The sequence below is a fragment of the Melopsittacus undulatus genome, chromosome 4 (genome assembly GCF_012275295.1).
Source record: "Melopsittacus undulatus isolate bMelUnd1 chromosome 4, bMelUnd1.mat.Z, whole genome shotgun sequence".
In the NCBI taxonomy this organism is placed as follows: Eukaryota; Metazoa; Chordata; class Aves; order Psittaciformes; family Psittaculidae; genus Melopsittacus; species Melopsittacus undulatus.
This window is the reverse complement of record NC_047530.1, coordinates 109,727,314-109,745,760: the sequence shown is the minus strand read 5'-3', so window position 1 is coordinate 109,745,760 and position 18,447 is coordinate 109,727,314. Positions and strand designations below refer to the sequence as shown.

Below are 18,447 nucleotides of genomic sequence, written 5' to 3'. Positions count from 1 at the left end.
TTATCACACAGGAAAATGAGATTTACAATGCATTTTCTCCTTAAAGGAAACATGGTTTTAGATGGAGGAGGGCAAGTTAAGCTTAGGCATAAGGAACAAGTTTCACAATGCGGATGCTGAGGCGCTGGCACAGGGTGCCCAGAGAAGCTGTGGCTGCCCCATCCCTGGCAGTGCTCAAGGCCAGGTTGGACACAGGGGCTTGGAGCAGCTGCTCCAGTGGAAGGGGTCCCTGCCCGTGGCAGGGGTTGGAACTGGATGAGCTTTAAGGTCCCTTCCAACACAAACCAGGCTGTGATCTGTAACAGAGTTAACTTAAGAGACCATACAGAAGAGATACCAACGCCCCTGTTACTGAGGAAAGATTCTGCTCTCTAATCTACAAAAACACTGGCCTTCCACAGAAAGAATGGAAGAGTTACCACAGGCTTTTCCAACCCAGTGTCACTTCCTTCAGCTTGTAGTCTGCACTACACAGGAATATCAGTTTCATACAGCCCTGTGTACAGTAATCATAAAATCACAGAGTAGTTAGGGTTGGAAAGCACCTTAAGATCATCCAGTTCCAACCCCACTGCCATGGGCAGGGACACCTCACACTAAACCATATCACCCAAGGCTCTGTCCAACCTGGCCTTGAACACTGCCAGGGATGGAGCATTCACAACCTCCCTGGGCAACCCATTCCAGTGCCTCAGCACCCTCACAGTAAAGAATTTCTTCCTTATATCAAGTCTAAACTTCCCCTGTTTAAATTTTAACCTGTTCCCCCTTGTCATATTGACAAAACCACCTGGAAACCCCCTGTCATTCCCACATCACAGTCAGAAGGTTTCAGTGCCACCAAAGGTATCTTTCCTCATGAGCTGTGCTTTCAGACAAGCAATTCTCCAGGTAAAGGCTCTCCCTGCTTTCCTTCTCCTCCCATTGGCACCACAAAGCACATCTGCACTGAAGTACTGCAATGCCAAAAGCAAAAGGATTAGTGCGGGCACAGAAAGAGCAGCTTTTTCACCTCTAGGACTTGATAATGAAAGGAACAATGAATAGGGCATTATAGTAACTACTAAAACCCCATTTATAGCCACAGAATAAAAACCAAACCCCTCTGCTGAACTGCACCCATTAATCTGCACACATTAGGAAAATGAGGAGTGCAACACTAAAAGAATAACAGAGGTGACAGAAGGGGAATAAAAGCAAAGAGCAAACAAAGGTACCATCAATGTACACTGAAAAAGCTTTTCTGCGACTGCATGAAAAAGGAGACCTTAAGATACCATAAAAACAATATTCTCTGGAATTACTCTGCATTAAAGGCTGTATTAATCATTCCAAAGCATGCAAACCACATTTAACACATTACCAGCTTTATTTTATACTGCCTTTGCAAAGGAATCAAAAAGACAGTGCTTTATGCCTAAAAGCAGACTGAATCTGCAGAGCTGAACGCAAAGGCTCTTCCAAATCCTCTATGTTCAAAATAAAAGAAACCTGAAAGTTTTCCTATTCTCTTTGAATGGAAAGTGGCTGCTTTCAGTATGAGGGGCTCCTTTATCCTCTGTTACTTACCCAGTCAAGCCTCCATCGTTTACAGCTGAGGCTAATGGAGAAGGAAGAAGAAGAGTCAGGAGTTGCCCCCAGGATTTATTAAAGACCATTATTTCATGTGTGCATCGAGCAAGGGTTGGTCCTCCTGCCACACTGAAGTCACCTTGTATTTTATCATTCCTTACCAAGCTTTGCTCACAGCTCACTCTTAATATTAGAGCCATAGAATTCCAGGTTGAAGGGACCTCAAGGATCATCTGGTCCAACCTTTCTAGGCAAAGCATGACCTACACTAAATGTCCCAGCACCTTGTCCAGCTGAATCTTAACAGTGTCCAACACTGGGGAAGCCACTACTTCCCTATGGAGATCATTCCAGTGGCTGACAGTTCTCATTAGGAAAAAGCTTCCTCTTGCAACCAGTCAGAATCTCCCCAGAAGTAACTCTGTTTTATGGTACCTTAAGATCTCTCAGTTCTCATGCATCAACTGTTGGTTAAGCACAGTTTAGAAAGAGCAAAGGACCACCCAAGTCTCTATAAACATAACTAGACACATCAGGTTTTACAACAGATGGCAACACAGGGGAGCAATATGTTATGCAACACATCTGGTGTCTTATCACTATTCAATAGGAATTAATTAGCTGAGGAAACATCATAAATCCAGAGCAATCCCCAAACTTGACTCATATTCAGCCTGGAAAGGAGAAGCTGCATGGAGACCTCAAAGCAGCTTCCAGTGTCTGAAGAGGGCTACAAGGATGCTGGAGAAGGACTCTTCATTGGGGACAGTACTGATAGGACAAGGGGTGATGGGTTCAAACAGAAATAGGGGAGGTTCAGGTTGGACATAAGGCAGAAGCTGTCCCCTGTGAGGGTGCTGAGGCGCTGGCACAGGGTGCCCAGAGAAGCTGTGGCTGCCCCATCCCTGGCAGTGCTCAAGGCCAGGTTGGACACAGGGGCTTGGAGCAGCTGCTCCAGTGGAAGGGGTCCCTGCCTGTGGCAGGGGTTGGAGCTGGAGGAGCTTTAAGGTCCCTTCCCACACAAACCATCCCAATTCTATGGTGCCTTCTAGAAGTGTAACCACCCTGCTGCTGAATCCCGCAGGTAGAACTCAAGTAGGACAGAACAAGTTGCACACTTGTCCTTTCTGCATTAATTAAATAAAGAGTTCTGGAGCTATCCAAGATGTCCAAGAACCAGGTCCAGGTTCTTGCTTTTCCTCCTCCTCCCTTTTAAGCCAGATACTTTTATCTTTAGAGAGCTAATGAAGCTAGATGCCAACTCACTCACTTAACAGCTTTCTCCCTCCTTCTTGCTACTTCATTTGTATTCATGGTACTTCACCACTAAGTACTGAGGGTTCAAAGCTAGTGTTAAAGAAAAGGTATCATTACTGACTATAACACCATTAATAATGTGTCATAATCCGTAGATTACAAGAAGCACAATCAAGAACATTCAAATCAATTTTTAACATTGAAGTCCATTAACTGAAACACATTTGGATCAAGAAGCAATCAGAACACCCGAAGCTCTCAACACTGGCTTTGTAGAACAAGAAAGCTGCTGACTTAGACAAACAGAAAACATTATCTAGGTAGATGTCTTGGCATCTGTCTTCTCATAATGCCCAATCACAAAGTAAGTGAGTTTAGATGTTCCCCTGAATTTGCTGCTTCTCACTGGGGGACACTAAGAAGTGATAACTTGGTTCTTGCTATGGTGGGTCTACAGGCAACATCCTAAAGAAGGCAAAGATAGTGTTTGAGGTGCACTCTGCTTACCATGGTGTAGCTGAAGAAAGGGCTTCAAAGCTTTTAGTTAACTGAAATTCAAAACAGCCTCTGCCTGAAGTCTGCAAAAACCTTCAATATTGCAGCCTTCCAGTGTCTTAATGGGCTACAGGGATGATGGAGAGGGGCTCTTCATCAGAGACTGTAGTGACAGGACAAGGGGTGATGGGTTCAGACTGAAAGAGCAGAAGTTCAGGTTAGATCTAAGGCAGAAGCTGTTCCCTGTGAGGGTGCTGAGGCGCTGGCACAGGGTGCCCAGAGAACCTGTGGCTGCCCCATCCCTGGCAGTGCTCAAGGCCAGGTTGGACACAGGGGCTTGGAAAGCTGCTCCAGTGGAAGGGGTCCCTGCCCGTGGCAGGGGTTGGAACTGGGTGAGCGTTAAGGTCCCTTCCAACCCAAACCATGCTGGGATTCTATGTTTTACAACAACAGCTTTTTCAGCTTCCACCTGCTGCTTCACAAAGACCAGCAAGAATGAAACCCAGTTACATCTGCATGAGATGCATAGCAAGAATAACCTACACTACACCTATCTGAAGATAGGTGACACATCAGTTCCCTGCTTCAAGCTTTTCCCTTAATATTGCAGCAGGTTTCTATTGCACTCAACATAATTTTACAAGGGTGCCTTTTACTAAGCATGTCTATACCAGTGAGCTTAATGTCACATATATTTTAATAGTTATTTCAATGTCTATTAAAATCAAGTTCAACACAAAAAAAACCACCATCACACTACAGCAGAACCAGCAAAAGAATGGCCCCTGCAAAACACTATTTGCTGCAACGTAGAGCTGGTGATGCAGAACAAAGAGCCTAAAGCAAGGGGGAAATGGGATGATGGGATGAAGTTCTCATTCCCTACTGCTTTTCCTCAGCATTTCTATGAAGGAAAGAAGAAACTGAATTCCTCAGGAAAGCTTATGGAGCAGAGAAGAGAGGAGTTGTAGGCTTCTGAGACATCAGACCTTACCCAATATATTTTGACTTGCCATCACCTTATTTGTCTCAGTCCTTCCAGCTGTCTCCAACAGCAAGTACAAGGAGAGAGCACAGCTCCAGAGCCAAACAACCCCTGAGGAACATGTTCTGCTTCCTTACAAGTAACAGTCGGAGAGAAGAATTACCTGCTGAGAGCTGCCACTGCTCCACCAACGCTTTGTCTTTCCCACAACAGCCAGGCTAGTGCAGAATAGGGAAATACATGATACCTTTTTCTCCAGAGCTGTATCTTATACCAGAATTAATGCACAAACACAATAGAAGTGACCTGAACTGCACTAAAAAAGTGGCACTTTGCAAAAACAGGGAAAAATTGTTTCTGTCCCAAGCACTAAGACATCACATGCCTCGTGCTGTGTCCACAGCAGCAGCAGAGTTGGCTTGGGCAGCTGGTTCAAACAAAGGATCCCTGTCCACCCGCTCCAGGCTGCAGAGAGCCGGGATCTCATCACCAGCCCTGCTGCTAAGGATGGGGATCCCTCACCATGCAGTCCAAGGGAGCTCCTATCCATACAGACTCAGTGTTTCCCACCTAAAGGGAATCCTTTGAACACACACTCATTTTCATGTTCATTCTAAAAGAAGTAAGAAGGAAAACTTAAGTGATGTGGTGTTACTGTGCTTCCATGACCCAGCATCACATTCAACCCTCTCCATAATGACAGACTGGTTTGTGTTGAAGGGACCTTAAAGCTCACCCATTTCCAATACCTGCCATGGGCAGGGACACCTTCCACTGGAGCAGCTGCTCCAAGCCCCTGTGTCCAACCTGGCCTTGAGCACTGCCAGGGATGGGGCAGCCACAGCTTCTCTGGGAACCATGTGCCAGCTCCTCATGCTGGTGAAGGACTATTCATTAAGGACTGTAGTGATAGTACAAGAGGTAACGGGTTGAAACTTAAACAGGGAAGGTTTAGATTGGATCTAAGGAGGAAATTCTTTACTGTTAGGGTGGTGAGGCACTGGAATGGGTTGCCCAGGGAAGCTGTGAATGCTCCATCCCTGGCAGTGTGCAAGGCCAGGTTGGACAGAGCCTTGTGTGCCATGGTTTAGTGTGAGGTGTCCCTGCCCATGGCAGGGGGGTTGGAACTGGATGATCTTAAGGTCCTTTCCAACCTTAACTATTCTACGAGTCTATGATTCTAAATCCCGGTCTTACAGAGATTCCAAGTTGTTCTTTGCACACTGCTGCCCTGCACAGCAGCAGGGAAGTCCACAGGAGAAAGGCCGTCAATGCCAAACCAGTGAGCAGCATCCACAACGATGCCAAGAAAAGGCAGAACAGACCTGATCAAGGTCACAGAGGTCGTGGTCAACAGCTATAGAGGTACTGCTAACAGGCTGTGAAGGAGGAGGTGGATAGAGGCTGCCAGGCCAAAGATGTACCTTCTAGAGGAACTCTGATTTGCAATGGCAGCCCAAATAGCTACAGAACTAACCTAAAAGCAGCACAAACTGCTTTTTACTTCTTAAGCCAACTTACACCATCAGCAAAACCACTATTGCAGCTGCACCACTTCCCCTTCCCACTGGAACTGAAACCAAAAATGAAACCACAACACAAGACACACAAAGAGACTTGGACGGGACACACAAGAGACTTGTTTTTACAGGTCTCTGAAGTCCACCCCACTGAAGAGCCTTGGTCAAAGCAGTATCAGGAAGCAATGGATTGATGGAAACAACCAACACCTAGTCACGATAAGTAGAGATAACAGGCAAGAGTCAGAGAGCACAGCAGCAGGAGGTGGATGAAGCTGTGTATCTATAGCACACATTCTCTGCTAGAGAAGTGATTCAGCCTCCATATACTTCAAGTAAGTGAAGAGAGTTTACAGTTCATCCCTGCAGGGCTTATAGATTCCATCCACCCCAGTTATAAGTCTCCAAAGATAAACGCTATTCCCCACCAACATGAAGGGTGAAACAGGGGTAGCCGGGTGAGCAGGAAGGAATTTAAGCAAGGACAAGATAATGGGTGATGTCTGCAGAACACTGGTGGGTATTCAGAGCACAGGGTGCCCAGAGAAGCTGTGGCTGCCCCATCCCTGGCAGTGCTCAAGGCCAGGTTGGACACAGGGGCTTGGAGCAGCTGCTCCAGTGGAAGGGGTCCCTGCCTGTGGCAGGGGTTGGAGCTGGAGGAGCTTTAAGGTCCCTTCCAACAAAACCATTCTATGGTTGTATGACAAAGTATAAGATATAAAGAGCTTTGAAATCATTAAATATTAAACAGAATGTGACACATGGAAAAACATTAAAAGGAAAAGAATCAGGTAGCAAAAAAGCTTTCATGTCAAAATCACTGACAGTTTTGTATCATAAGTACATTTCACTCAGAAGAGACAAAGCAATATACATTGGTACATACAGAGCCTGAGGCCAGCACTGCATCCAGCAGCCAAGGCCAGGCGTGAGAAAAACATCACCATTACCTAACATTCTATGGGCTTTAAGGTAAGTATTATTTTCTATATATTAAATAGAGTCATGGAATGGTTTGTGTTGGAAGGGACCTTAAAGCTCCTCCAGCTCCAACCCCTGCCACAGGCAGGGACCCCTTCCACTGGAGCAGCTGCTCCAAGCCCCTGTGTCCAACCTGGCCTTGAGCACTGCCAGGGATGGGGCAGCCACAGCTTCTCTGGGCACCCTGTGCCAGCACCTCAGCACCCTCACAGGGAACAGCTTCTGCCTAAGAGCTCAGCTCAGTCTCCCCTGTTCTGGCAGGTTCAAGCCATTCCCCTTGGCCTGTCCCTACAGGCCCTTGTCCCAAGCCCCTCTCCAGCTTTCCTGCAGCCCCTTTAGGCACTGGAGCTGCTCTCAGGTCTCCCCTTCTCTTGTCCAGGCTGCCCCAGCCCAGCTCTCTCAGCCTGGCTCCAGAGCAGAGCTGCTCCAGCTCTCGCAGCAGCTCCATGGCCTCCTCTGGCCTCGCTCCATCAGCTCCACGTCCCTCTTGTGCTGGGAGCTCCAAATCAAACAAGCTCCAATGAACAAACCATTAGCTCTTCACATTACTCAAAAAACAGTAAGTAAAACCCCCACTTCTTGCCACCTTGATGTTATTTTTTATTCATGCCCTTATATTTGGGGACAATATCCTTATATTTAGTCAAGAGAAAGTCTAAATGTTCTCACAGACTCTTATCTCTAACTTTCCTATCCCAAGTGACATATTAACCACCTCTCCACTTAGTCACTAAGCTGCAGTGCAACCCCTCCTTTGGAGGACAGTACCCATAGGCCATTCCAAGCCACTGCCTTGACAATCCACAGCCATCCCAGGGTCATGATTTGCTCTCTGGAGTCATCTGCACAGCAGATTTTCTGCAGCAAGAGTCCTTTCAAATTGTTCACCAGCTGCGTCAGGACTTGGAATCTCAAAGCATCAATGACTTCCATCTGGCTCAGCATCGGGATGCTTCCTGCTGCAGCGTCCACTACAGGGATACTTCTGCCATTCATTTCACTCCATTCCTGATACATGGCCTTTGCAACAGATACTACTACACACACAGCACACTGAAGCAGAAGCAACTCACTAAAAGCACCCAATTACATTCCATGAACCATTCCCTGCTGCCAGTATCTTTTCCTGCAGACCAGCTGGCAGGATCAGGAGGATGTTAAAGCATCAGCTGGAAGGCAGGCTGGAGACACAGCTTTCAATGTTCCCATATCCCTGCTCCTTTCAATGCCCTTTAGCCTTATGCAGGGGCCACAGGCATCATCTTATTTCTTCTATGTATGGAAAATAGGAAAGCCCTCCTCTACTAACACAACACAGCTGAGGGTCCTTGGGCACTCAGTTTGGGTACATTCCGGCATCATCAGCTCCTTGTTTGGCATCAGTTACTCCTCCTGGGACCCATGGGCTATTGAGCTCTGTTCCCTAAACATGTGTTATGTTATTCCATTCAGCTTCAAACGGAGTGATGTCAGTACTTCCGTGCTTTGTTCCGAGGAGGAGGAGCAGGCAGAGCAAACACAAACACCCAGGGCTGGAATTCCACAAGGTATCTGCATGCTGGAAGGAGCTCTGGGGCACATCATGGTTCATGTGCTCTCACATATTCAGCCTGCACTACCAGATGAACACAAAGCTGCTCAGCTGTGCCTTCAGGAAGCACTGTCAGTACCCAGTTAGGAGCTCACCACCTCAAGCCAAGAGGCTCCTTCAGGATGAAGACATTCCTCCATGATGCTACCAAAAACACCCTCCACACACATGGCTCCTATAGGAATGCTCCTTCATTACAGTGAGCTTCCAAAACCCCTGCACCAAGCTCCAACTTGGAGCTGTTCAGGCAAGTTTTCAGGCTTCATATTAATTTCTGTAGTAGAAATGTTTAAGTAACACAGCTACTACAACAGTAGAGATACACGCAACAGAGTGCCTTAGGAAACCAAGTGTCTACAAGCACCTACATGGATTACGCACACTTTTACTCGCATTTGTGTTCATCAATTACAATGCAAATCCTGCATCACTCATTCCCTGGTATTTAACCTGCCAGAACAGGGGAGACTGAGCTGAGCTCTTAGGCAGAAGCTGTTCCCTGTGAGGGTGCTGAGGCGCTGGCACAGGGTGCCCAGAGAAGCTGTGTCTGCCCCATCCCTGGCAGTGCTCAAGGCCAGGTTGGACACAGGGGCTTGGAGCAGCTGCTCCAGTGGAAGGGGTCCCTGCCCGTGGCAGGGGTTGGAGCTGGAGGAGCTTTAAGGTCCCTTCCAACACAAACCAGACTGGGATTCTGTGTTTTCCTATGATAGTTTCTTTTCCTGCAAGTGAGCTGAGAGGAGGGACCCGCAGGAAAACCAAGGTATTTCTATCATTTCCTTGTCTTCTAGGAAGACACTTCACTCCTCCAACACCCTTCAGTAAAACCAGCCACCACAAACCTCCAAAATCAAGTTATGAATAGGTTTGTGCTAAAATGACATCAAGAGCTCCCTAAATAAACCAGCTGTGTTAAGAAACAGTACTTAAACCCCCCCAAAATTCAAGTATCACGGGCAATAGCTACTTCAGTTATCCATCTGTTCTGTTACACGTATGGATACGCAGTTCTCATTGTTTCAGTTTAGTGACAAAGCTACATAGAGCATTAAAGTATTCCCAGACATATTTCATGTTTTGTTGATGAAAATGAAATTCAGCAACTGCTGCTGCTTGTGTTACAAGCTTTAACTTCAGAAACCATATTTAATGCCCAAATTACATAACCAGGGAGAGATTCATCCTATACATATACAAATGCTTGCACAACAGCAGCCTGAAAACACAGATGAAGTTTCAGAATTCCAAGAATTGTCTTTTTCAACGTTTCTTCTGGTTTAGATTTCAACTTCCCCCCAAAAAAGTTAAAAGAGGAGAGTATTCCAGTAATTCCTTAAGGAATTCATGAAAGCATTAGTCAGAAAACAACTACTGCGAGAATAGCCTTGGGATCTACCACAGGCCAGAAAACCAAACTTAAGAGTGTTTGTAAGTTTACAAAAAACTAAAGTAGCTGAATTTTCAGTGGTCCATCTCCTGTAGGTCAAAGATGGCCCACAAAGAAGAGCAGCCCATGTATTTCATAGAATGGGTTGTGTTGGAAGGGACCTCAAAGCTCCTCCAGCTCCAACCCCTGCCACGGGCAGGGACCCCTTCCACTTGAGCAGCTGCTCCAAGCCCCTGTGTCCAACCTGGCCTTGAGCACTGCCAGGGATGGGGCAGCCACAGCTTCTCTGGGCACCCTGTGCCAGCGCCTCAGCACCCTCACAGGGAACAGCTTCCTTATATCCAATCTAAACTTCCCCTGTTTCAGTTTCAACCCATTACCCCTCGTCCTATCACTACAGTCCCTAATGAACAGTCCCTCCCCAGCATCCCTGTAGGCCCCCTTCAGACACTGGAAGCTGCTCTGAGGTCTCCACGCAGCCTTCTCTTCTCCAGGCTGAACAGCCCCAACTTTCTCAGCCTGTCTCCATACAGGAGGTGCTCCAGGCCCTGTTTGTCCTCATGGCCTCCCCTGGACTTGCTCCAACAGTTCCATGTCCTTCTTATGTTGGGGACACCAGAACCATGCACAGCGCCCTAAAGGGTCTCACAAGAGCAGAGTAGCAGGGCAGTGATGAGCTGCCACCCCATGTTTCCTGAGAGCTTCAGACTTGTACCCAGTAGAAGAGGAGAGGTAAGACTGACATCTTGAATAGAGTAAATACTTTAAAACTGGATTAGCACTAGTTCCCCATTTGTGCTTTGATCCATTCATCTAAGTCGGCTTCCAGCCATTTATCTCCAGTTGGACCCACCTACAGGTATTTAATGAGATTTATTGGATTTCAGTCCTGGAGGACTACTAAAGGATCAGACAAAGCATATCCTGCGTGTGCTCTGCAGCCAACGCTGGACAAACTCCAGAAACACAACTACTGCAAAGAAATCTTATTGCAACCCTTATGCCTGCAGCTGCAAACTGACAAAGGCTTCCTGGACACTAAGCTGCATCCAGTTCACTTTCCTCTTCCATAAAAGCTTTGCCTATGCAGAAAAGGCATTTATGATACTGTGAGGGCGGTGAAGCACTGGAATGGGTTGCCCAGGGAGGTTGTGAATGCTCCATCCCTGGCAGTGTTCAAGGCCAGGGTGGACAGAGCCTTGGGTGCCATGGTTTAGTGTGAGGTGTCCCTGGGCATGGCAGGGGGGTTGGAACTGGATGATCTTAAGGTCCTTTCCAAACCTAAGTATTCTATGATTCTATACAAGAAAAGCTGTGCAAAGTGTGGGACATCATCCGAAATCAGAGTCCTATCAGTGTACCTAAATCAAGTATTTACAGCAATAGGAGACAAAGAAGAAAGCTACAAAACCCACCATGGTATCTGAAATTCCAGAATGGTTTTTCCCCCGAATTAAAACCAAACCAAAAACTTTAAATCAGGACCTTATCCCACCGTTACTTCCAAACTTGTGTACAATGTAAACTGTAAATCCTTGTCTTGTGAAAATTCCTTCTCTACTTTGACTTTCTAGGATCAAGAGTGGAAATTGAAAGTGCCAGGTTGGATGGGGCTTGGAGCGACCTGCCCTAGTGGAAGGTGTCCCTGCCCGTACAGGGCTTGGAGCTGGAGGAGCTTTAAGGTTCCTTCCAACCCCAATAATTCCATGATTCCATAACAACAGCTGAGAAATCCCTGAACTGCCTGAGAACTTACACTGCAGAGTGAAATAACTGCTCTGTATCACACTCGCATGCAACCGGCTGACGGCAGGAAGTCCGTATGTGTTCTACAACGAAAAAATAGCATTCCCGGTAAATCCCTACAGGAATCATTTCTTGGAACAATCCCCATTTGTAACATTGTTACTGACCTAGAAGAAAACAAACAGGAGTATGCACTTGCTTCCACTTACCTGTTATCTTTACACCTTTCCAATCTCTTGCTTGCAAGAAGTGTTCAGTGCGAGAGAGAGCAATAGTGGTTGCTGAGAGTAACCAAGCACATGCCTTACAGTCAAACTAAGGTCACTCATTTCAGAAGTACAATTCATCTACAGGCCCTTACCTCTGCTTCATGTGATGCCACGGATGGGGAGCAGAGAAAGGCATCCCTTGCAGCAAGTAGGGAATTAAATGACAGCACAAGATATCACGAAATAAAACACTGAAGTACCTCATCTCTAGGAGACTAAACCTGCAAATCCTTGACTAAAATGGCACTATGCTAATATATGAGCAAATACTGCATGGGCATTTTACTCCATCAGTTTAGGATGCATCAGAGCACAGACTTGTCAGCAACTGTACAAAAGTCATAGAATCTCAGCTTGGTTTGTGTTGGAAGGGACCTTAAAGCTCCTCCAGCTCCAACCCCTGCCATGGGAAGGGACCCCTTCCACTGGAGCAGCTGCTCCAAGCCCCTGTGTCCAACCTGGCCTTGAGCACTGCCAGGGATGGGGCAGCCACAGCTTCTCTGGGCACCCTGTGCCAGTGCCTCAGCACCCTCACAGGGAACAGCTTCTGCCTAAGAGCTCAGCTCAGTCTCCCCTGTTCTGGCAGGTTCAAGCCATTCCCCTTGGCCTGTCCCTACAGGCCCTTGTCCCAAGCCCCATCCAGGTTTCCTGCAGCCCCTTTAGGCACTGGAGCTGCTCTCAGGTCTCCCCTTCAGGAGCCTTCTCTTGTCCAGGCTGCCCCAGCCCAGCTCTCTCAGCCTGGCTCCAGAGCAGAGCTGCTCCAGCCCTCGCAGCAGCTCCATGGCCTCCTCTGGCCTCGCTCCAACAGCTCCAGGTCCATCCTGTGCTGCTGCCCCAGAGCTGGACACAGGACTGTGGGGGGGGTCTCACAAGATATGCTACAGAAGCACAACTATATATGTATATATGTACATATACATATATATACACCCACAGTTACAGAACTACAGACTGATTTTAAGACACTGATGTCCTTGACCCATTATCTTTGATGTTATACAGGCAATTAGAAAGCATCCTACCCAGGCATCACATGCTGTTTTTAAGTAGTAACACTCAACACATCATCCTGTATAGATACCCAGCACTATCTTCATCAAGGCTTTGCATTTATGAAGCTGTCCAAAGCCAGGAACACCTTGGCTGCAAGGCAGAGCTCACACCTTTTTACTGATCACAATAAGGGCACAACTATCCTTGTTTTCCAGTGACTCAGGAGGAGCAGCAGAGGAAAGTAGAGTCAGCATCCTGAAAATTAACTGGATCTCGGAGAGCACAAGCCCTGCAGCCTGGAATTTCTTCTACATCTGACTGCATAGGGACACATGTGGCATGAGTTTTCTATTTTACCATTTAGTTAAAAAAAGAAAGAAGAAAATAGCAATTAGACTATCACTGTAGTGCTCCAATTACTCCGTATCTGTGCATACTTTTGAACACAAAGGCATTTTAAAGGTGATATCTGTATTAAGGATAGTAACACCAGTTCTTACTGCAGTTCTAAGCCCAAAGGAAAAGGGTTAAGTAACAGCAGAAGTCAAGAGGATTTGGAAGCTGCTAGAGTCACTTTATGCTATCTCAGAAGCACTACTCAGGCTCCCAGACTTCCTAAAGCAGCTCTTTACATCTCCTCTCCACCAGCATAAGGAGGAACACCAGAATTACCATTTTAACACCCCACTACAAGCAGAAAACAGGAGACTGAGCAGCCACGATCCGCAGCCACTTGTCACACTGAGAGCATGCAGCAGATACAAGCAGCTTCTGAAAGCCTCTGGATGTCCCTCTTGAGGAAGCCAGACATCCACGTGGCCACCTCAACACGACCACACATCTCCCCACTGCCATGAGGCGAGACAGAAAGCACAGAAGGGTAAGAATACACAGCATCGGGATGGAGAAAAGCTGCTTTTAGTTAAGCTTATTGTTTTCCTGTTTCAGATGGTTCCCCTTATGTTAATCTAATAGCTGCATTATCCCTTTATATCCGCACCCATTCCTCATCCAACCGCCCCACGTGCTGAGTCCTGAATGCTCTCAGGAAGTGGAGCTGAGTCACGCTCACAACTGCCTGCTGAGATAATGCCTGTGCACTACACAGCAGCACTCCTCAGTCTCAGGCAGTTCAATTTGGTGTACACATGTGCTGGACATCCAGGATCATTCACAAACCCCACCATGCCAGGAGGAGCAGTGTTTCCTAACCCACCTGTATCCTACCACAGCTTCAGTATAGGGATGTTGCAATACTTTGTTCCAACTGCATCACAGTCAGCCAGTCTCTGGGACTTGGGATGTTAAGAAAGCTTTGCTGTGCACAGGAACACATTAGTCAAGAGGAAGGAAAAGAGCTACATATATGCACTGAGGGTTGGAATTTAATGAGCTTCCAACTCAAACCATTCTAGGATGCATATACACATGTATAATCATATGTATATGTTTATTATAATTACACATCTTGCATATATACACACACATTTCTGAGCTCCCATGACTGGGACATAAGTAATATAACCCATCACAATAGATACTTTCCTGTTATTTCTGCTGTAGTGAAGCATTCACACTAAGTATATTGCATGTATGTATCACTAAGGTAGCAGTGCAATTAACCCTGTTTCACTGCCAGACAACACTGATCCAAAGTCAGTCTCCATCACCTATCTTGGTAAATAACTAGGAATCAAAATGTTAGCATATTCGGTTTAACAGTATCTTCTCCATTTGTGTTTGGGACTATCCAACCGCTGCACCAATTCCCCACAACCACAAAGCTTCAGAAGCAGAAATAAAGGAAGCATCAGAAGACTCAGCCATGTCCAGAAGCAGCCTTGTTTAACAATGCAAAGATGTGTAAAGCACATGTAACCAAACCAAATGTTCCATCCCTGGCAGTGTTCAAGGCCAGGTTGGACAGAGCTTTGGGTGCCATGGTTTAGTGTGAGGTGTCCCTGCCCATGGCAGGGGGGTTGGAACTGGATGATCTTAAGGTGCTTTCCAATCCGAACTATTATATAGGTTCATGAATATTCATCTTCCTCAGGAGGAAACCCAGCAATACCGAAAAGAAGCCAAAACTCAACCAAAACCATGTCTAGCAGAGTGGCACAGGCCAGTGAATCACAATGTGCAATTAGCTCTCAATCTGATTTTATCTCTATGCAACACTTCATCTGAATTTGAACTCTCACAGCCCCATAGTTCAGCAGAGAAATACCCTCATTTCACTGAGGATCATCCTTCAGTTACCATAGGAAAACAAACCTATCATAAAGCCATGACCAACTCCTCTCCAGAGCAGTGGACACCACAAAAGAACAGCAACTGAGCACATAACCTTGTGCTTTTTGTAACTCTGAACACTTTTTCCCTTAAATTACACTGAAGACTTGTTCTCCTGCTACACAGGGAAGTTCCCACACTGGATATCCAAATACACCTGAAGTGTATTCTTAAATATGCAATTTATTCCACACTTCTTATTCTCTCATCCTTCCAAATTCACTTCCAAGACATCAATTCCTGGAAAGCCAGGTCGGGGCAATCACCTCCACCACCACAGCAGATACAAAGTTCCTGCAAGGAGAAACTTGCTTTCTTGTGTTACTGGTTTGTAACACCAACTATATACTATGTGATAGCTTAGTCATTCCAGTGTTCCTGAACCACCTTACCTATCCCACACCACAAAGCAGCCATCCACATCACTTCTGCTGCTGTGTATCTGTCCTGCATCCCCAACACCCACCTTACTTACAGGTCCCGCACAGTGTAACCGGACAGCCAGGAATTCCCAGTGATTTAAAAGCCATGCCCTTGTTTTCTAGGAATGTACACACAGAATTGGAACTTAATTCCTCAAATTCATTGGGCTCTCCTTAGACCCAGAAACTCCTTTTTCCTGCTCACAGTGTTTATACAAGGCTTAGCTGTGAGTCTATATGAAAAGCTGCGCTTCACAATCAGAGTCCAAGGAATGTGCTGGACATTAAATGTGTATTTCCAAAGTGAACAGCTAGATTTATTATTTCCTTCCCCAAGGCTCACGCTCTCACTCAGGCCAAGAAAGTTTTCTTCTCCATCACCCCTAAAAGCAGCTTTTAAACCAAACCAACCATCTCCACAAGCAGAACAGGCCCCTCGGTCCAGCACTGCCCAAAGCCACCCGAGCTCGGTTCCGTTTAATTACAGCTAATGAGAGCGGAGATGCTTTAACCACCAGCACAGAACAATCCCCCTCTGTTCGCAAGGGACGGAAGGAGCAGGGAACGAAATGGATCCCCGGACAGCAGCGAGCAGGGGAAACCCCTCATCTGTATGAGGATCACACTGCCTAAGCCAGAGCCTTTCCCTTTGGGAGCGACGGGGATGAGGGCGCATCGAGCAGCACAGCGGATCCAGCGCTGGGAGCGGGTCCTGCTCGGCTGCCATCGGGAAGAACAGCAAAGAAACCAATCTAACACTAACTCAAAGCCCTCTTCCAACCAAGCAAAGCAGTAATAGGGAAGAAAGAGAAATAAACAAGAGGAAAAAGCAACTTTTTAAGCGCTCCAAAGGAGGTTTCCACACAACTTCCACACTTTCCCCACCGAAGCCCCGTGGATGGGGGCTGCAACCACCGGAGCCCCCCCGGGGGTAACGGGGCCGGCCCCGTTCCCCATCGCGGCCGCCGCTTCCCTGGAGCACGGCCCCGGCCCGGCGCAGGGAGGAACAGGCCCGTGTGTGTCCGGGGACCCCTCGGCGCAACAGGCGCGGTCCTCACCTACTCCGTACTTCTCCTCCCGCTTGGTGGGCACCCAGCGGGTCATGGCGCTGGGGATGCCACAGCCCCGCTCCTACGCCGCCATTTTCCAACCGCGGGACGGGAAAAGTTTCTCCCGACGGCGGAGTCATGTGGTGCGGGCGGAGCCAGCGGCCTGGCGCCCCGGCCGGCCCCGGGGAGGCGGAGGGGAGCGCCCGCTGCCTGCCCCGGCCGGCCCGGGGCTGAGCTCCGCACACGGGAACGGACCGGACCCCCCCACAACAGCCTCAAGACTGAACCCCGCTGGGTCTCTACACAAAGAGATAGCTGCTTGGTGCTCACCCTAACGGTGTGATTGCATCCCAGGTACACCTGGCCTTGTTCAGCTGGGAAGTGGCTTCACCTGCGCACAATTAGCTCGATATGAAGGCGGCAGGGTGGGCCTTGGAGCTACAGAACTAAGCAGGTTAAATTGGAAGGTTCTAATCTGCTTTAGAGCAGCTGTAATGAAGAAATAATCAGTTTATCGTAAGTTGAGACACCTGAGCTGGGGCAGCCTGGGCAAGAGAAGGCTCCTGAAGGGGAGACCTGAGAGCAGCTCCAGTGCCTAAAGGGGCTGCAGGAAAGCTGGAGAGGGGCTTGGGACAAGGGCCTGTAGGGACAGGCCAAGGGGAATGGCTTGAACCTGCCAGAACAGGGGAGACTGAGCTGAGCTCTTAGGCAGAAGCTGTTCCCTGTGAGGGTGCTGAGGCGCTGGCACAGGGTGCCCAGAGAAGCTGTGGCTGCCCCATCCCTGGCAGTGCTCAAGGCCAGGTTGGACACAGGGGCTTGGAGCAGCTGCTCCAGTGGAAGGGGTCCCTGCCCGTGGCAGGGGTTGGAGCTGGAGGAGCTTTAAGGTCCCTTCCAACACACACCATCCAGGATTCTGTGATCCATGGGGTTTAGCTTCTGCTCTGATCCCTGTGAACATGGAGCCCTTAAGGGTTTCTGGCTTGTTCCTTCCCAAAGGCACCACACTAAAACAAGGTAATTGCTAATACTGAAGAGTAGCAAGCTGCCTGTGTTTGGGTGTTGCCATGTTGAGGAGCGCACGTTTCCAAGTAAATCCTTCCTGGGCCATAAAGATTAGAAGCCACCTGATTGCTCAACATAAATCAAAACCCTGGTCCAAACTTAACATCCTCTGGTTAATTTAGATGTGCAATATATGATTACAAAAGAATGAGCAAGGGAAATGAGCTTCCTGATCTCAACCCCTGTGTTCTTTGACAGTGATTTAAAAAGAAAATATATAAAACAGACTTAGAAAGAAGATAGACTGTGTGAAAGTCAGCACAAAGCAGAAGGTTAGCACTGAAGAGAAACAGAGGGGTGAAATGCCTGCCTGGCTGGTGTTTGTTAGGAGTAGCCCACCAAAGGAGAAGCCCTGTACCACAGATTTCAGAATGAAAATAGGTCACCTTTTGAGATCAGGGTTATATCTCTTTTCTCTCCTCTTATGTTCTTGGATCCTTAGGAATGTAAAGGGCCAGTTTGTGCAACAGCGTTTGTTACTGGCAGGTTTGGAGATCGAGTACTGAACAACAGAGATTCTATCCCTCTTTCTATGAACCTTCCTTTCTCCCATCCTTGGGATTTGTCCCCCAGGTCACCACCTACACATTCCAACTCATCTAAATTTCACTGCTCTCCTCCTGCAGAATTCAAAGGCCATTGTGATCGAGTGAACTACAGCACCTTGATGCATTACACCCAGGAGTGAGAAGATCAAAAGGCTTTCAAGATCAGCTTCGTGGCTTGTCATCTTTATCCTGCATTAATGGGTAAATGATTCGAGTCCTACCAACGACAGCTTACAAGTGAGCCCTTTGATTTAACAGGTTTATAAGATAAATCAAAGTGA

At 47.5% G+C, this 18,447-nt stretch overlaps 1 protein-coding gene across 2 annotated transcripts in view; it reads right to left on the bottom strand.

Annotated features, from left to right (window-relative positions):
* The window catches only part of DOCK1 (dedicator of cytokinesis 1), a 367,459-nt gene extending 350,782 nt beyond the window's left edge, over positions 1–16,677 (bottom strand). For both annotated transcript variants that reach the window (XM_034061789.1, XM_034061790.1), the window contains exon 1: positions 16,566–16,677. In XM_034061789.1, the coding sequence (XP_033917680.1) occupies positions 16,566–16,611 (46 nt within the window). In that variant the 5' untranslated portion in view covers positions 16,612–16,677. The remainder of the gene's footprint in view (positions 1–16,565) is intronic.
* Between the last annotated feature and the right edge of the window lie 1,770 nt (positions 16,678–18,447).